Source organism: Orycteropus afer, unplaced genomic scaffold (assembly GCF_000298275.1).
Source record: "Orycteropus afer afer isolate SDZICR_OR568_19922 unplaced genomic scaffold, OryAfe1.0 scaffold00487, whole genome shotgun sequence".
Classification (NCBI taxonomy): domain Eukaryota; kingdom Metazoa; phylum Chordata; class Mammalia; order Tubulidentata; family Orycteropodidae; genus Orycteropus; species Orycteropus afer.
Genome location: NW_006922074.1, coordinates 601,373 through 616,489, shown reverse-complemented (window position 1 = coordinate 616,489; position 15,117 = coordinate 601,373). Strand labels below are relative to the sequence as shown.

Genomic DNA, 15,117 nt, shown 5'->3' with positions numbered 1-15,117 from the left:
GGAAACCCAAGGAGGGGTCGCTGTGAGTTGGATCCAACTTGATGGCAGTGAGTTTGGTTTTTTGGTTTTAGTCTAAGAATTTAGTTCACCAGTTGCCTTAGGGCTCAATCCCCATGTCTGGCTTATAGCAAGTATATTGAACAGAGCAAGTGTAGAACTTTCATCACCACAGAAAGTTCCATTGGACAATGCTGGGCTAGAGTAGCACTGTCCAATAAAAATGCAATGAGAGCCTCATTTGAAAAGTCAAAAGAAAAACATTCTTTTTTTTAATTTAATTTATTGTGATTTGGGTGAAAGTTTACAGAGCAAATTCCCTTTCACTGTGCCTCATGAAGAGGGAAGAAACTCACTTTAATTGATGTATTTCATTTAAACCAGTACAGGTTCTCCTTGACTTATGACGAGGTTCCATTCTGACAACTCTGTCGTAAGTTGGTTCTGACATAAGTCAAATACTACTAGTATATTATTTTTTTAGTTTTCCTTATTTTTTGCCTTCTATTATCAGTATCTTTGTAATCTGATCTTTGACCATCTGTGAGTGAACATCTGAGAACGATAAGATCAACAGATTACGTGCATTGTATTATTAACACTAAGATGTACCAAAAAACCACTGATGATTGTCATAACTTGAATACCTCGTAAGTCAGAGACTACCTGTAATTGTTGACCATTTGGTCACATACAGGTGATTTTTTTAAAGGAGCCCAGTATTTATGGGTAATGTTACTTTATGAGCCAATCTCTTGCTACAGGGTAACCTCAGGTTAGTTTTGGTTAGAAATTTGAAGTGTCACAGGTCAATAATCTTAGAGAGTTCCCCAGTCTCAACCAGTCCAGTCTGTCTTATTTTTTTATTTTGCTTTTCAGGAACTTGAGGTTCTGTTCCACATTTTTCTTCCATTCTGTCAGGTTCCATCTATTACTGTGGCCATAATTAGAATGGTTAATTGTAGTAGCTGGCCACCATCTAGTTCCAGTTTCAGGGTAGCTGAGGCCGTGGTTAGTGCAGACTGTTTGTCCTATAGAGTTGGTTCTTCTTTGAGTCTTTAGTTTCCTCCTTTCTCTTTTATTCTGGATGCATAGAGACCAATGGATGTATGTGCAAGGTTTTAAGACCCCAGACACTAGTCATCAAACAAGAATGTAAACCATCACTTTATGAACTATATTATGCCAATTGACTGAGATGTTCCACAAGACTCTGCATGCCTTGATTTTTAATAGCTGCATGGTATTAGATCAGATGGCTGTACCGTCACTGCCTTAACCATTCTCTAGTGTATGTCACCATTTTCAGCTTTTCGTTTTCCTAGAATCCTTTGAAGTCTAATTTCAGAGGGTCTGGGGAGCAGTGAGAGGGTTGCCCTTTTGTGCAAGGGCACACGCGGACCTGTCTGAATGAGATGATCTGTCTGTCTAGCCCTGTGATGGCTGCACAATTTTCGGACAATCTGCTTCGGCCCTTCCTCATCCACATCATGTCCGTACCAGCCCTGGTGACTCACCTCAGCACTCTGACCCCTGAGGTAAGTGGGCTTTGCAAACTCTTCACCCCGAAAATCAATTCCTTTCACTTTTCTTCTTCAGAGTTAGTAAAATGTTTTCTGTGCTAATTTCCACCCTTTACCCTGATTTTACCTCCAAACTATAGACACACTTGTGTTCTCCACCCAAAGAAACATGACCTTCTCTTGATGTAGAGTAGCCCTTAGACATCCCAGTGCGTGATCGGCAGGTGATTGATTTCACGATTTAGTGGGGAATTCTTCATGCCCAGCTTCTGCCTTAACTGTCTGCAATTGTCCGCAGCGTCTCGCTGTTTTAGAATCTCATGACATGCTTCGTAAATTCATCATATTTTTAAGAGATGAAGATCGATGCAGCGATGTATGTGAATGTTTAGAAGGATGCCATACCCTTTGCCTAATGGGTGAGTTTCCATGACTGGAGTTGGATTGCACTTGAGGGGTCAGAAAGGCCTGCATGTTAAGCTTTCCCCCTTTATAGAGGTCATGAGCTACTTTTGGTAACAATTAGAAGTGCTCACAGTAAAAGACACATGCTCAGTTAAACAGTGCAAACAGACACAAAGTTAAAATCGCAGGGGAAATATGCCAACCTAGCAAGCTAGTTGAGTGACTGGAAATGAGCATTAAATGCCATCCCTCGTCGTCCTGGCAGCCAAGGAAAAAAGGGAAATGTGATGAGTTGCCTGGATAGTTCTCAACTCAGGAGACAAGAGGTCAATGGAAGCAGTTAGAAGAAACTTGGACCAGGGTAGAACACTTGGATCACCTGGTCTACAAATAAGCTTTTGTATGAAGAAAAGGTTTGTGACTAAAGGTATTTAAGAACAGCCAAGGTACATAATTCTCACTGCCTTACAGAAATTTACTTTGTGCAGAAAAAATGTCCATGAGGTAAATTTTAAGGGGAATTTACTGGGGGACACCTCACACGAGGGATTTTAAGTAACTTTGGTGAACACTGAACAACAGTGATTTCCCAGGACATCCAGGTACACTTGGAAAGGTCATTTCTTAAGTTGACCCCTGGTTTTGAAATGGTAGTGTGATATTAAAATACAATAATAGCTCAGTGTATCCCACAGCACAGTGTAGCTGACAGCATGTGTTTCTTCATATACTCCTCACATTGAGAGAGGGGTCATTATTCTACTCTTAGAGATGAAGAAATGGATTTGAGAGGTGAGGTATGAGTCATGCAACTCACCTGTGGTGGAACCAGGATTTGAACCCAGGTCAGCCTATTTCTGAAGCCCACAGTCTTACCCCTACACCACACTGCAGCCCACAGCACAGCCCCCAGGTCCCTATCCACTTGGAATTTCTTCTTGCACATAGATGCAGCTGCCTGAGCCAGAGTCAGAGAGCAGGGCTACGAGGCACCAAAGTTGGCTGGTGGGGCGGGCCTGCCTCACAAGCCTTCTCTCTTTGTAGGCAACCTCCTCCAGTTGGGCTCCTTCAGTCCCCGAGTGTTAGAGGAGGAGATGGATGGGTTTGTGAGCATGCTCACTCAAATGCTGTGCTACTGTCAGAAGTATGTGTCACAAAAGAAATCCAACCTGACCCACTGGCACCCTGTCCTGGGCTGGTTCTCCCAATCCGTGGATTATGGGTGAGTCCTGGAGGCAAATCAGTGTCCCTCCTGTCCCTCTCGCCTTCTTTCTTATATCCTTCCTTCCAACAGTTACTGTTTTATTTCTTATTACAGAAGTAACATATAGTCATTGTATAAAATACAGATGAGACCAAAGAGAATAAAAACCATCCCTTAATCTTACTACCCAAAGGCAAACTAGGTGGGCATTCTTTCAGTTTTTTTTCTATCTGTACTGTATTTCTCAACATAAAATGTGCCCACATGAATTACGCACATAAGCATATAACACACATAGGAAACTAACATGCAAGGAGGTTGTGCCATCTAAAAGAACTGTAGAAGGCACGTGTAATTTAATTATAAGCTTTATTGATTGATGTTACCTTTTTTTTTTCAGTATAACCTTTATTGATTGCTTAGACTGCCATATTTTTTTTAAATGATAGGTTATTAAACAGCCACATGAGACCAAAAGGGTAGCATTTGCCCAGAAACAAAGCTTATAAGGCAGAAAGAGGCAAGAAAGAAGGACAAATAGAAATAGGGAACTCAGGGAAGCAGTGGGAAGAGTGCCACTACATTAGGGGAATTGCAACCAGTGTCACAAAGCAAGATGTGTATACATTATTGAATGAAAGGCTAATTCGCTCTGCATACTCACCCAAACTATAATAAAAAGCTCAAAAATATTTTACTGTTTTCAGTGAAGGTTTACACAACAGTTGACTTCCCCATTCAACAGTTTGTGCACAGGCTGTTCAATGACACAGATCACATCCTTCATGATGCACGAACATTCTCATTTGCATTCTAGTTGTTTCATTTCCATTAATCTAGTTTCTCTGCCCCCTTACATTCCCTTTTTCGTTTTAAAGTTATGTTGACCGTTTGGTTAGTCTGGCATATTTTGGCTGTAACTAAAACAAGACAAAGGGACTCAAAGGGAACAGACAGCACCCCAGATCTTTTTCAAAAGTGGGGTATAAATTTTTTTTGGTAATTAAGAAATAAAGATGTAAAATACTAGGCTAAAAGAATAAAAATTAAGTAAGGCTCCCTCATGAATTTGAAGAACCTGGGCTGAGATAAGAGCTTGTGCAGAAGCAGCTCTGCCTGCCCAGCTGTTTACCTGCTCAGATTCCTGCCCGAGGCACGAGGCCCACGGCAGGTGCTCTGGGAGCAACAAACGAAGGGCAAGTGAATGAAATCCCGACTGTGCTTCCTTCCCCTTGTACCTGAGTGGACATCCTTGTCTCTCCAGTTGCCCCAGCCTGAAGAGCAGGGAGTTGTGTGCAGTGAGTCAGAAGAGACGTCCTGGGAGGTGGAGGTGGGGCAGATGGCACAGTAGTGACCCGCACAGCTGCCAGCACTGCGCCTTCTTCTCTGAGGGACCTTGTACAAGTCCCCTTACCTCTGAGAGCCTCAATTTCCTCATCTGAAATATGGGGATAATTCTCACAGTCCCTTTCACAGGGCCGTTTCAGGGGGTCCCATGAGAAAACACGTGCACAGGGCTTACTGCCAGGCCTGGGCCGTGTTCAGCGGCAGGTGGTGTTATACTATGATGAGTGATGCTGGAAGACCCACAAAACTGGGGAGAACGGGAGGCATGATAGGATCGTGAGCAAGGAGGTGCTGAAGGCAGAATTTCTGGGTGTCTGATACCGAGGGTATGGAATGTAGGGAGAGAGGTGAACCTGAGGGCAAGGAAGCACTTAGGAGGCTGTCACGTTATCTGGGTTTCTGGGCCAGGCCTGAGGGCTAGCTGTGGGGAGGAAGCCCAGGCAGCAGCGTGAGCTAGCTCTTGTCTGTTGATGGGCAGATTCTGAGGCTGTCTCAGACGGGACTGCTGAGCGGGCTGGGGGCGGCAGCGCTGCTGTCATCAGCACAGGAAGTTTGGGTGGAGCAGCAGAGAAAATGAAGACATCAGTGTCTGCATGTCCCAGGCCTTCCGTGACGATTTCTCTATTCTTTGTGTTTAGATGTATTTGATTTGCCTTGTTGAGTGCCAGGACCTAGCTGACCCGCCCTCCACGTGGAGTGGGCTCTCCCTGGCCATCCCTCCGGTGGCACTGACATGCCTCATCCCTTCCCGCTCTCTCCTAGCCTCAACAAGTCAATGCCCTTGATCATCAAACAGCTGCAGTTCCTGTGGGGAGTACCTCTCATCCGCATCTTCTTTAGTGACATCCTGAGCAAGAAACTGCTGGAGAGCCAAGAGACGGCCCAGGTGCAGCCAGCGTCCCCCCAGAACGTGCTTCCAGTGAAGAGTGAGTGCTGGAGGGGCCTGGACGCAGCCCTTGACTGTCCCCACATGCATGCTTCACTTCGTGTGGAACTGTGACTTCTTCCACAAACATTTTGAGACTACTTAAGTCAAGCTTACGTTTAGCGAAACAATGACAGAAAATGAACAGGAATAGAAATAGGAGTAGAAAACAAGGGCCAACCAAAAACACTAAACCCATTGTCACTGAGTCAGTTTTAATTCGTGACTCCCCCTGTAGAGTGGAAATGCTCCATAAAGTTTTCTTAACTGTAATCTTTATGGAAGCTGTTTGCCAGGCCCGTCTTCTGCCAAGCCACTGGGTAGGTTTGAACTGCCGACCTCTAGGTGAGCAGCCAATCCCAAACTGCTTATGCCACCCAGGGACCTTAAACAAATGCCAGGGAAATATAAATAGGTGAACAAAATCAAGATCATATATATAGAAGGCTATCCACAGATGTGTGCCCTGTGAGTGTCACTGTGGCTGTCTCTGTACTTCAAGTTTGGCTCTGAATTTTCTTGTAGCCAGAGTGAAAAGAGAATTATAGACCCTCTCTTACATCTCATTAACAGGAAAAAGAAAATGGTTTTCCATGGAAGTAGAGCTTTCCTGTGTTCTTAATCATAAAATCAACCTCCCATGTAGGGCTTATTATAAGGGGGACAGTGAGTCACATGGCAACAAGTCTATGTTTACTTCATAAACATTCTGCTGTAGGATCAGTACTGGGTTCTGTGGGACGGTTTCTTGTTGCCTATTCTAATGAAAGCTAAGGAAAGACCTTGAACCCATAATTTAGTAGAGTTACTTGTCTGTGTGTTTCAGAGTAGCTTTTTTTTTTTTAGTCATTCAGTGTTTGCAAAGCTGTCTTGTCTCGGTCGGTGTGAGTGGCTCAGTGATTGTAACCTCAAAGCAAACCAAACCAAACCAAACCAAACCAAACCACCATTGAGTCTATCCCAACTCATAGCAATGCTATGGGACAGAGTAGAGCTGCCCCTAGAGGGTTTCCAAGGCTGTCAATCTACAAAAGCAGACCACCTCATCTTTGTCCCATGGAGCGGCTAGTGGATTCGAACTGCCAGCATTTAGGTTAGCCCAGTGCTTTAACCACTTTGCTACCAGAGCTCCTTGAATGTAACCTCAACAGGATCTAAACAGGAAGGTTTAAGATGAGTAGAACCAAAAGAAGTGCTCTTAGTTAAGTTTATCAGCATTTAAAGTCAAATGACCTCCTTCCCTGTAAAAGCACAGGAAATTGACAATCCACCAGGTTCCCCCACCTTTGCTTCTCTTCCCTTAATATGTTGTTGCTGTCAAGTCAATTCTGACTCATGGCGACCCGCAGTGTACAGAATAGAGCTATTGTTTAGGGATTTTAAGGCTGTGACCTTCTGGAAGCACATTGCCAGGCCTTCCCATGCACCTCCGGGGGGAGGCTTTGAACTCCAGCCTTTGCAGCTGCTAGTCCAACGCAACCGTTTGTGCCACCCAAGGACTCCTTTCCCTTAAGAGTCCTCTGAATTTTTACCTCTGCAAGCTGTGAAGTTAAGTGATACAGTAAAAGAATCTCATGTAAGAATTGAACATGCCTAGCTTGTCCTGGGGAGCTCTGGTAGCATAGTGCCTAAGGCTGTTCAAACCCACCAGCCACTCCTTGGAAGGAAGGTTGGGCAATCTACTTCAGTAGTGATACCACCTCGGAAACCCAAGGAGGGGTCTCTATGAGTTGGGTGCGACTTGACGGCACATAGCAACAACAACAACTTGTCCCGAGAAATTTTCCAAGATTCTGAAGAAGTCTGTTGTGTTTCACCTCAGAAACTATTTTTAATGTGTATCTAATTTATTTCAAAGAGACAACTTAAATCAAAGCTGCAGCCCCACCGTCTGGCTCTGGCTGTGACTGAGGAGCTTCCAGGAAGTGCTCTTCCTTTCACAGGGTGGGATTGGCAGGTCCCGAGCTGCCCTTGCTCATACATTTCTCCTCTCTGTGCCAGATCTCCTAAAGCGTGCATTTCAGAAGTCAGCATCAGTTCGGAATATTCTCCGGCCTGTTGGGGGTAAACGTGTTGACTCTGCGGAAGTACAGAAGGTTTGCAACATCTGCGTCCTCTACCAGACCTCGCTGACAACCCTCACCCAGATCCGGCTGCAGATCCTCACAGGTCTGCATCCCTCAGCACCTTCCTCCATCTCAGACCAAGCTGTCCTTAGAAAAAGTTGGTTATCTCCTAACTTCCTCAAGTCAGAAAATAGACTTTGAAGGAGAATTCTTTTTTTTATTTATTTAATTTTTATTGTGATTTGGGTGAAAGTTTACAGAGCAAATTCATTTTCTGTACAGCAGTTCATACACATTTTGTTTCATTACTTTGACTGCACTCTCCACAATGTAACAGCTCTCTTCCCACTTCTTCCACGGAGTTATCTCTTCCCTGCGTCCTTCTCTCCTATGCATTCTTGGCCCTCAGCTATCTCCCTATGCACATACTGCCCTTTTATTCTCCCATGATTGATAGCTCTGAGGAGTGTATCTACCTGATACAAATGTTCACCCCATATGCTTGTCTATTATTTAGCTGGAAGCCACCAGAGTGAGTTGGGTTCCAGACCTGAAGGGTAACTAAGGTTTGTAGTCTTGGGAGCAGGAGGGTCTCACCAGGCTCTCTCAGACCAGTAAGCTTGGTCTTTTTTATGATTTGGAAAGTCTTGCTTTTTAAAGACTCTTTATAACCACATCCCTAACCTTGAAAACGTGAGGTGAGACCACTGGGGATAAGACAGGGTGATTCCATGGCGTTACATTTTTCTGCCTCCTTACCAATTCTGTCTGTGTGCCCTGTAACATCCATTAGTGGGCTAAGGGAGATTATCTTTGAGTAATTCAGAGAATGCCCTATGAAATTAGAGGAATTATAAAGACTGAAATATAAGGTGACTCCCATTTCTCTGAGGAATACTTTGGGGTACATACCTCACCGTACAACAGTGATGGTGGCCTGTGTTGGAGGCTTTTTAGCTGATAGGAAGCGTGCTGATACTGTCCTCTCCCTTCCCTTTTGCTTTCACGGGTTAAGTGTTTGTCTTATGCTTCAGAGTCTCTCTGCTGTGGTCATCACTTTCCCATTTCTGACATAGGTAGAATAATAGAAGGAAGGAGCTGTGGTGGTCTAGTGGGTAAGGCATTTGGCTGCTAACCATAAAGGTCAGCAGTTCAAACCCAGCAGCTGCTCCAAGAGAGGATGATGAGGCACACTACTTCCACAAAGATTTACAGCCTCGGAGACTCTATGGGAATTGCTGTGAGTTGCAGTCGACTCAAGGGCAGTGAGTTTCTGAGGTTTACAGGAGTAGATGAGAGGAGAGTGCTTCACTAAATGTAGGTAGCTGAGCCTGCACGGAAGGTTTAAAGCAGAGAGTCCACAAACTACAGCCGCAGGCCTAATCCAGCCCACCACTTACTGTTGTGAGTAAAGTTTTATTAGAACACAGCCACATCCATTTATGTATTATCTGCAGCTGCTTATATACCCCAATGGTAGCAATAAGTAGTTGTGACAGAGACTAGTTCCCAAAGCCTGAAAATAACTCTCTGGCCCTTCCCAAAAAATTTTCTGAGCCCTGATTTAATGTATAGACGTTGAGTCAGACAGACCTAGCCTCCATTTCAGGCTCCGACACTTACTAGCTATGTGATTTTAAGCCAGTTACCTCTCTGTGCCTCCATTTCCTCATTTGTAAAATGGAGGGAATCCTGGGCTTTACAAAGCCCAAGGAGGCAGTGCCTGCTGAGTACTTAGAACAGCATCAGGCACCCGGCACCTATTTGCCGGTCACTATTTGGGCAATCCTACTTCCGTAGTGATACTGCCTCGGAAACCCCAAGGAGAGGTCGCTATGAGTCGGGCTGACTTGACGGCAAATAACAACAACAACAACATTATCATGTGAACTCTGGTGGCGTAAGTGCCTAAGGCATTTGACTGCTAACCAGAAGGCTGGAGATTCAAACCCACCAACCACTCCTGGGAAGGAAGGTTGGGTAATCTACTTCCGTAGATATACCACCTCGGAAACCCAAGGGGGTTTGCTGAGTCAAATTGACTTGATGGCAGTGAATTTATTATTTTTTTTAATTATCATTGTTCTGTGATGGTAATGATTTCCTTAATCACTGTACCTTCTTCCCTGATACATGTGGAATGTTCACTAATAGGTTAAAGTGATTTGCTTCCCCAGTGGATGGGAGAAACAGTGGACCAGAGGGAGCCTCACCTGAAGCTTGGGTTTCTCTGTCCTTCTCCAGGTCTCACTTACCTTGACGACCTGCTGCCCAAACTGTGGGCATTTATCTGTGAGTTGGGGCCCCACGGGGGCCTGAAGCTCTTCCTGGAATGCCTGAACAATGACACCGCGGAGTCCAAGCAGCTCTTGGCCATGCTGATCCTGTTCTGTGACTGCTCCCGGCACCTCATCACGTGGGTCCACGGCTGTGGGGCTGGGCTTCTCTCCTGGAATTCGGGAAGGCCAGATTACGGTGTCTATAAGGAAACAGTTGCTGACATGGTGGCTGCATGCATTTGGACCTGTGTGGCAGGGTCATTATAACAATCAAATGAGAAAACATGTGCCAGGTGGCAGCATGTAGTGGCTATACAAGCAGTTGTTAGTTCCTGCCCTTTCAGGGACCTGGGTCAGTACCAGGTGTAGGCTGTGAGGTTTGCCAGAGCTGGGTTCAAATCATGGCTTGACCAGTTACTCAGTGAGTAATTTTCCAGAAAGTTCTGAAGTCAGACAGCCAAGGTCAACTCCTGGATCAGCTGCTTTACTGACTGTAACACCCTGGGCAAAGGGACAGGTGGCTCAACCTCTCTGAACCTCCTTTGACTGATCTGGAGGTGGGATACTCTCTGAACCTCCTTTGACTCATCTGGAGGTGGGATAACAGTAGCACCTATCTCTCAGGGATGTGGTAAGGATTCGAAGAGATGTTGCTTGCACAATGGTCAGCACAGTCCCTGGCACGTTGAAGAGCTCAGCGGTGTGGGCTGTCGCTTTTATCGTTGCTATTAAGCTGGCCTAGAGCGAGGCTGCTCAACTTCTCTGTGCTTCAGTGTCCTCGTTAGTATAATGGAGGTAACACTGATGGGGAGTAAATGAGAGGAGGATGTCAAGTACTCAGTACAATGCCTGGCACAGAGCAGGAAGTTAATACGTTACATATTTACTTAACTATTTAGTATTCTTTTAACTCCACTTCTTCCCAAAAGGTTAGTAAAGAATTATAAAGTAGAATGGACCTCACACAGCTATGTTCAGGCTAGAAAGCATTGGCAGGACGGGATCAGGGACCTGTAGGTGGCAGGGGAAGGGCTGAAGGGGCAGTTGGAGAGGAAAGAAGGGTCTTAATTTCTGGCGAAGGGTGTCCTGAGAGTGAGTCGTATTCTTAAGTGGATGGAACGGATTTATGAAGTTCTCAGACAGCTGTGTCTTAAACGGCTGAATACTTCACACAAACATTCACATGTTTCTTCACTCTCTCACAAATACTCATCAAGTACCTCCTGAATATTAGTAGCATTTGTCTTGGATGCAGGATAAACTTCCACAGCTTCCCATAGTAAATAGACTCCGATCAAGGCTTACCCAAGATTCCTTGGTGCTCAGGCATGAATAAGGTAGGAATCGAGGCCTGAATTAGGAAAGCACCACAGCCAGATTCTCTCAAAGATAGAGAGAGGAGAGCTTTTTTTCTTTTCCGCCTTATTTTTTTAACTTTTGACTTTGGAAAATTTCAGGTAAATAAAAGTTGAGAAGAGTAGTAATGAACCCTCATGTGCCCATCACCCAGCTTCAACAGTTCCTGGGTCATGACCAGTTCTGTTTCATCTACACCCCTACCCACTCCCAGCGAATTTGAGACAAATCCTAAATACACCATTTTATCTGTACATTTCACAATCAGTCGCTCCAAAAGACACTGAGAATAGAGCTGATGCCTTAGCCTCACTTATTTTGTCTAGTAAATGGTTGTTGTTATTTGCCATCAAGTCGGGCCCCACTCTTAGCGACCCTTCCTTGGATTTCCAAGGCAGTATCACTATGGAAGTAGATTCTCCAACCGTCCTTCCAAGAAGTGGCTGGTGGGTTTGAACCACCAGCCTTCTATTTGGCAGTTAAGTACCTTAGGCACTATGCTACAGGTCTCTTTTTTTCTTCTCCTTTTCTCAGCAGGACTTCCTAAATAACTTTCTGTCTGATTTAGGATTCTTGATGACATTGAAGTTTATGAAGAACAAATTTCATTCAAACTTGAAGAACTGGTCACCATCTCCTCATTTCTGAATTCCTTTGTGTTTAAGATGATCTGGGATGGAATTGTAGGTAAGGTCATGGAGTTAGCCATCATCTGACATATTGCACTCATAGAAACTGTAAAGAGCCTGAAACAGCAACTGATTCTTAACTTTATTGTCTGTCAAGTTAATTAGAAACATAGATTTATTCACGTACTTGGAGCTTTTCTTTCTTCACACTCTGTGACCACACAAGATGATAGTAAGGTGATACAAGTCTCCCCAGCGTGCTTCAGGATTTGCATGTTGTGTCAGGATTATTAATGAAGATTAGTTTTGCCCTGTATCTCTGTCCTTTTGATTCATTGAGTTGATTTCCATGACGATCAAATGTGTGCTGGTTCACACTTCAAATTAGGTGTTTCCAGTTCAATGAAAAGTTCTTTCACTTACACAGGTCCTTTGGATGACATACTGGTGGGAGGCAGCAGGAACGGTTATGTCTAAGTGATGCTCAAGGCCAGCAGCCATTTGGAACGTTCATTGGGTGTTGTTTAATTCCTTTCGTTACATGTAAAATCCCAAGGGAGGGAGATTGCGGACTCGGTGGTGACCAGAGGAGACAAGAGGCTGTCCTCCCCTCCTCTTTAGTTCTGATCTCCTCGGCCCTGAGCATGACTCACCCGTTTGTGTGTCCTACAGAAAACGCCAAGGGCGAAACCTTGGAGCTGTTCCAATCCGTCCATGGGTGGCTGATGGTCCTCTACGAGCGAGACTGCCGGCGGCGCTTCGCCCCTGAGGATCACTGGCTGCGAAAGTGAGAGCCAGGGCTGGGGAAGGCCTTGGTGGGAGCCAGGGTGCACGCTGCTGTCCACTGCCAGCCGCAGAGCTCGAGGTCTCAGCGCTCAGGTTCTAGGGCAGAGAGTGTTCCCTCTCCTTCACCCTGTCCTTTGTCTACATGAAAAGAACCACTGTTCCTACTAAGCGCTGTTGCACAGTTCACTTAGCAGCCGCTCCTGTTACGAGACGCTTAATGCTGAATATGATGAGAGTTAATTAATGGTGACAAAGCCAGATCACATTTAGCAAATGTTTCTTGTCCAAACTGGGACGGAAAGTTCTTTCAGCTCTGCTGAGCAGCAGGATGGGATAGTTAAATGTCAGTTTATCAACAGAATTACCAGAAGGAAAGCTGCAGCTAGGTGTTTGAGGGGGAGGGGAAACCCGCCTGCAACAAATGCTGTCCTTCCGCAGAATGATAGCATTTGTGGCGATGATGTGTCAGCTCCTGGGTTACTCCTGAAGCCGTGGCACTAGAGCAGGGATCAGCAGACGTTTTCTGTAAAAGACCAGATTATGAGTATTTCAGGCTTTGTAGGTCCATTTTACAACTAGTCAGTTCTGCTGTTGTAGTCCGAAAGCAGCCACAGACAACACACGTGCAGATGAGTGTGGCTGTGTTCCATTAAAACTTCATTTACCAAGACAGGCTGCAGGCTGGATTGGGCCCACAGTCTGGAGTTTGCCAGCCCTCTGCTTAGAGAATGGTTTTCTTGCTTTAACTGTCTCAGACCCATGTCCTCTCTTCTTAAGAGATCTCAAGCCCAGTGTGCTCTTCCAAGAACTGGACAAGGACAGAAAGCGGGCCCAGCTGATCCTGCAGTATATCCCTCACGTCATTCCTCACAAAAACGTGAGTTGTAGATAGAGCGTTGTCTTAAATGGTTCACTGGTTCACACATCCATTCAGTTGGTTATTCATTCACTCACAGATATTCAGCAAGTCCCTACTAAGTGTCAGTATTGTCTGTCTACTCTATACCTTTTCCTCAGTAAACACAGATTCCTTGTTAAGACTTAGCATGATTCCTCGATGCTTAGGTATGAACGAGATACAGATTTAGGACTAAGTTAAGAAAGGTTCGCAGTCTGATCCTTACGAATAAGAGAAATGAAGAGTAGAGCTTGTTTGTGTTTCTTTCTGTTCTACTACAACGGTCTTGACTTTGTATCTTTGTTATAAAAAAAAAATCAAACCCAGTGCCGTTGAGCTGATTCAGTTCTAACTTGTGGTGACCCCGTGAGTTCGAGAGGAGAATGGTGCTCCGTAGGGTTTTCTTGGCTGTATTGTTGGTGGGCGCAGATGGCCCGGTCTTCTCTGGCACCACTGGGTGTGTTTAAATCATCAGTCCAGGTTAGTAGTTGAGTGCAAACTGCTGGTGCCACCCAGGGAGGACCCTATCTTTGTTTTAGCAATTGGCAGTGAACACATGACATCATCCACTTGGCAAGCAGTGATTGGCTCGTGCTCTATGCCAGATGTGATGCTAAGTACTGGGGCCCAGAGACAAATCAGTGTGAGCTGGCAGTTCTGGGAGTGGGCCAGATGCTGTAGGAGCACAGGTAGGGACCTGACCTTTCTCCCATGGAGCAGATGGTGGGTTCAAACCACCATCCTTTCAGATAGCAGTGAAGCCCTTAACTGCTGCACCACCAGTGCTCCTTGAGAGTAGAAAAAGGTGATAAAAATCAAGCAGTTCTTAGGGAGGTAGCACCTACAGGCCTTGAAGAATGATGACAAAGAGAAGGAAAGGAGGCATTTGGATGGTACCCAGCTTTGTGGCTTGGGCACCGATAGTTGAAGGAGCCATTCCCTGGTGGTGAGTTCAGCTTAGACCAAGGAGGATGTGAGCTGTCTGTTGTTCCATTGGACACATGGGTCTGGGGCTCAGGAGGGAATGCTGGACAACAGATAGATTCTATGGGAAGGCAGAACCTAGTCCTTGTAGCTGCAGCCGTGGATGTGGGTGGTTAGGGAGCTAGAGGGAGGGAGGAGACAAGGAGCTTGAGGCCAGAACCCCTCAGGACCCATCATTTACAGGACCAGCCTAGGAAGAGAGGGAGTAATGAGGGACAGGAGGAAAACCTGAGCATGTGGTATCACAGACATGAGGGACCTTAGAAGGTCAGGTTGTATGGGAGGAGCGTCCAGGAAGTGACAGAAAGCCTGGTTCTCACCCTGGAGAGTAGTGGGCACTCGTGAATGTCCATTGGATGGCGTGACGATACTGTGGTCCTCTCAGAGGGGGCTCCTTAGGGTCTTGTTATTATAGATTCCAACTGATAGTGATCTTGTGTGCAACAGAACGAAACACTGCCTGGTCCTGTGCCCTCCTCGCAGTCCTTGCTTTGCTTGACCCATCGTTGCAGCCACCGTGTCAGTCCATGTCACTAAGGGTCTTCCCCTTTTTTCTGACCCTCCACTTTACTAAGCACTTCCTTAGGGTCTAGATACGCTGTCTTGATTTCTTTGACAAAATGAGAAGAATGTATATTGTGCTGCTGTTGGGTGAAGTGCTCTATAGATGTCTATAAGGCCAAGTTGGTGGATTGTATTGTTTAGCTCTTCTGCATCT

The 15,117-nt window shown here is 45.4% G+C and overlaps 1 protein-coding gene across 1 annotated transcript in view; it reads left to right on the top strand.

The window, feature by feature from the left end:
* Window positions 1-15,117, top strand: part of UBE3B (ubiquitin protein ligase E3B) — a 53,388-nt gene that overhangs the window by 12,734 nt on the left and 25,537 nt on the right. The window contains exons 8-16 of the mRNA XM_007954997.1: window positions 1,430-1,535; window positions 1,819-1,939; window positions 2,970-3,147; window positions 5,239-5,402; window positions 7,403-7,570; window positions 9,712-9,883; window positions 11,671-11,789; window positions 12,404-12,518; window positions 13,295-13,394. Of these exons, the coding sequence (XP_007953188.1) occupies window positions 1,430-1,535; window positions 1,819-1,939; window positions 2,970-3,147; window positions 5,239-5,402; window positions 7,403-7,570; window positions 9,712-9,883; window positions 11,671-11,789; window positions 12,404-12,518; window positions 13,295-13,394 (1,243 nt within the window). The remainder of the gene's footprint in view (window positions 1-1,429; window positions 1,536-1,818; window positions 1,940-2,969; window positions 3,148-5,238; window positions 5,403-7,402; window positions 7,571-9,711; window positions 9,884-11,670; window positions 11,790-12,403; window positions 12,519-13,294; window positions 13,395-15,117) is intronic.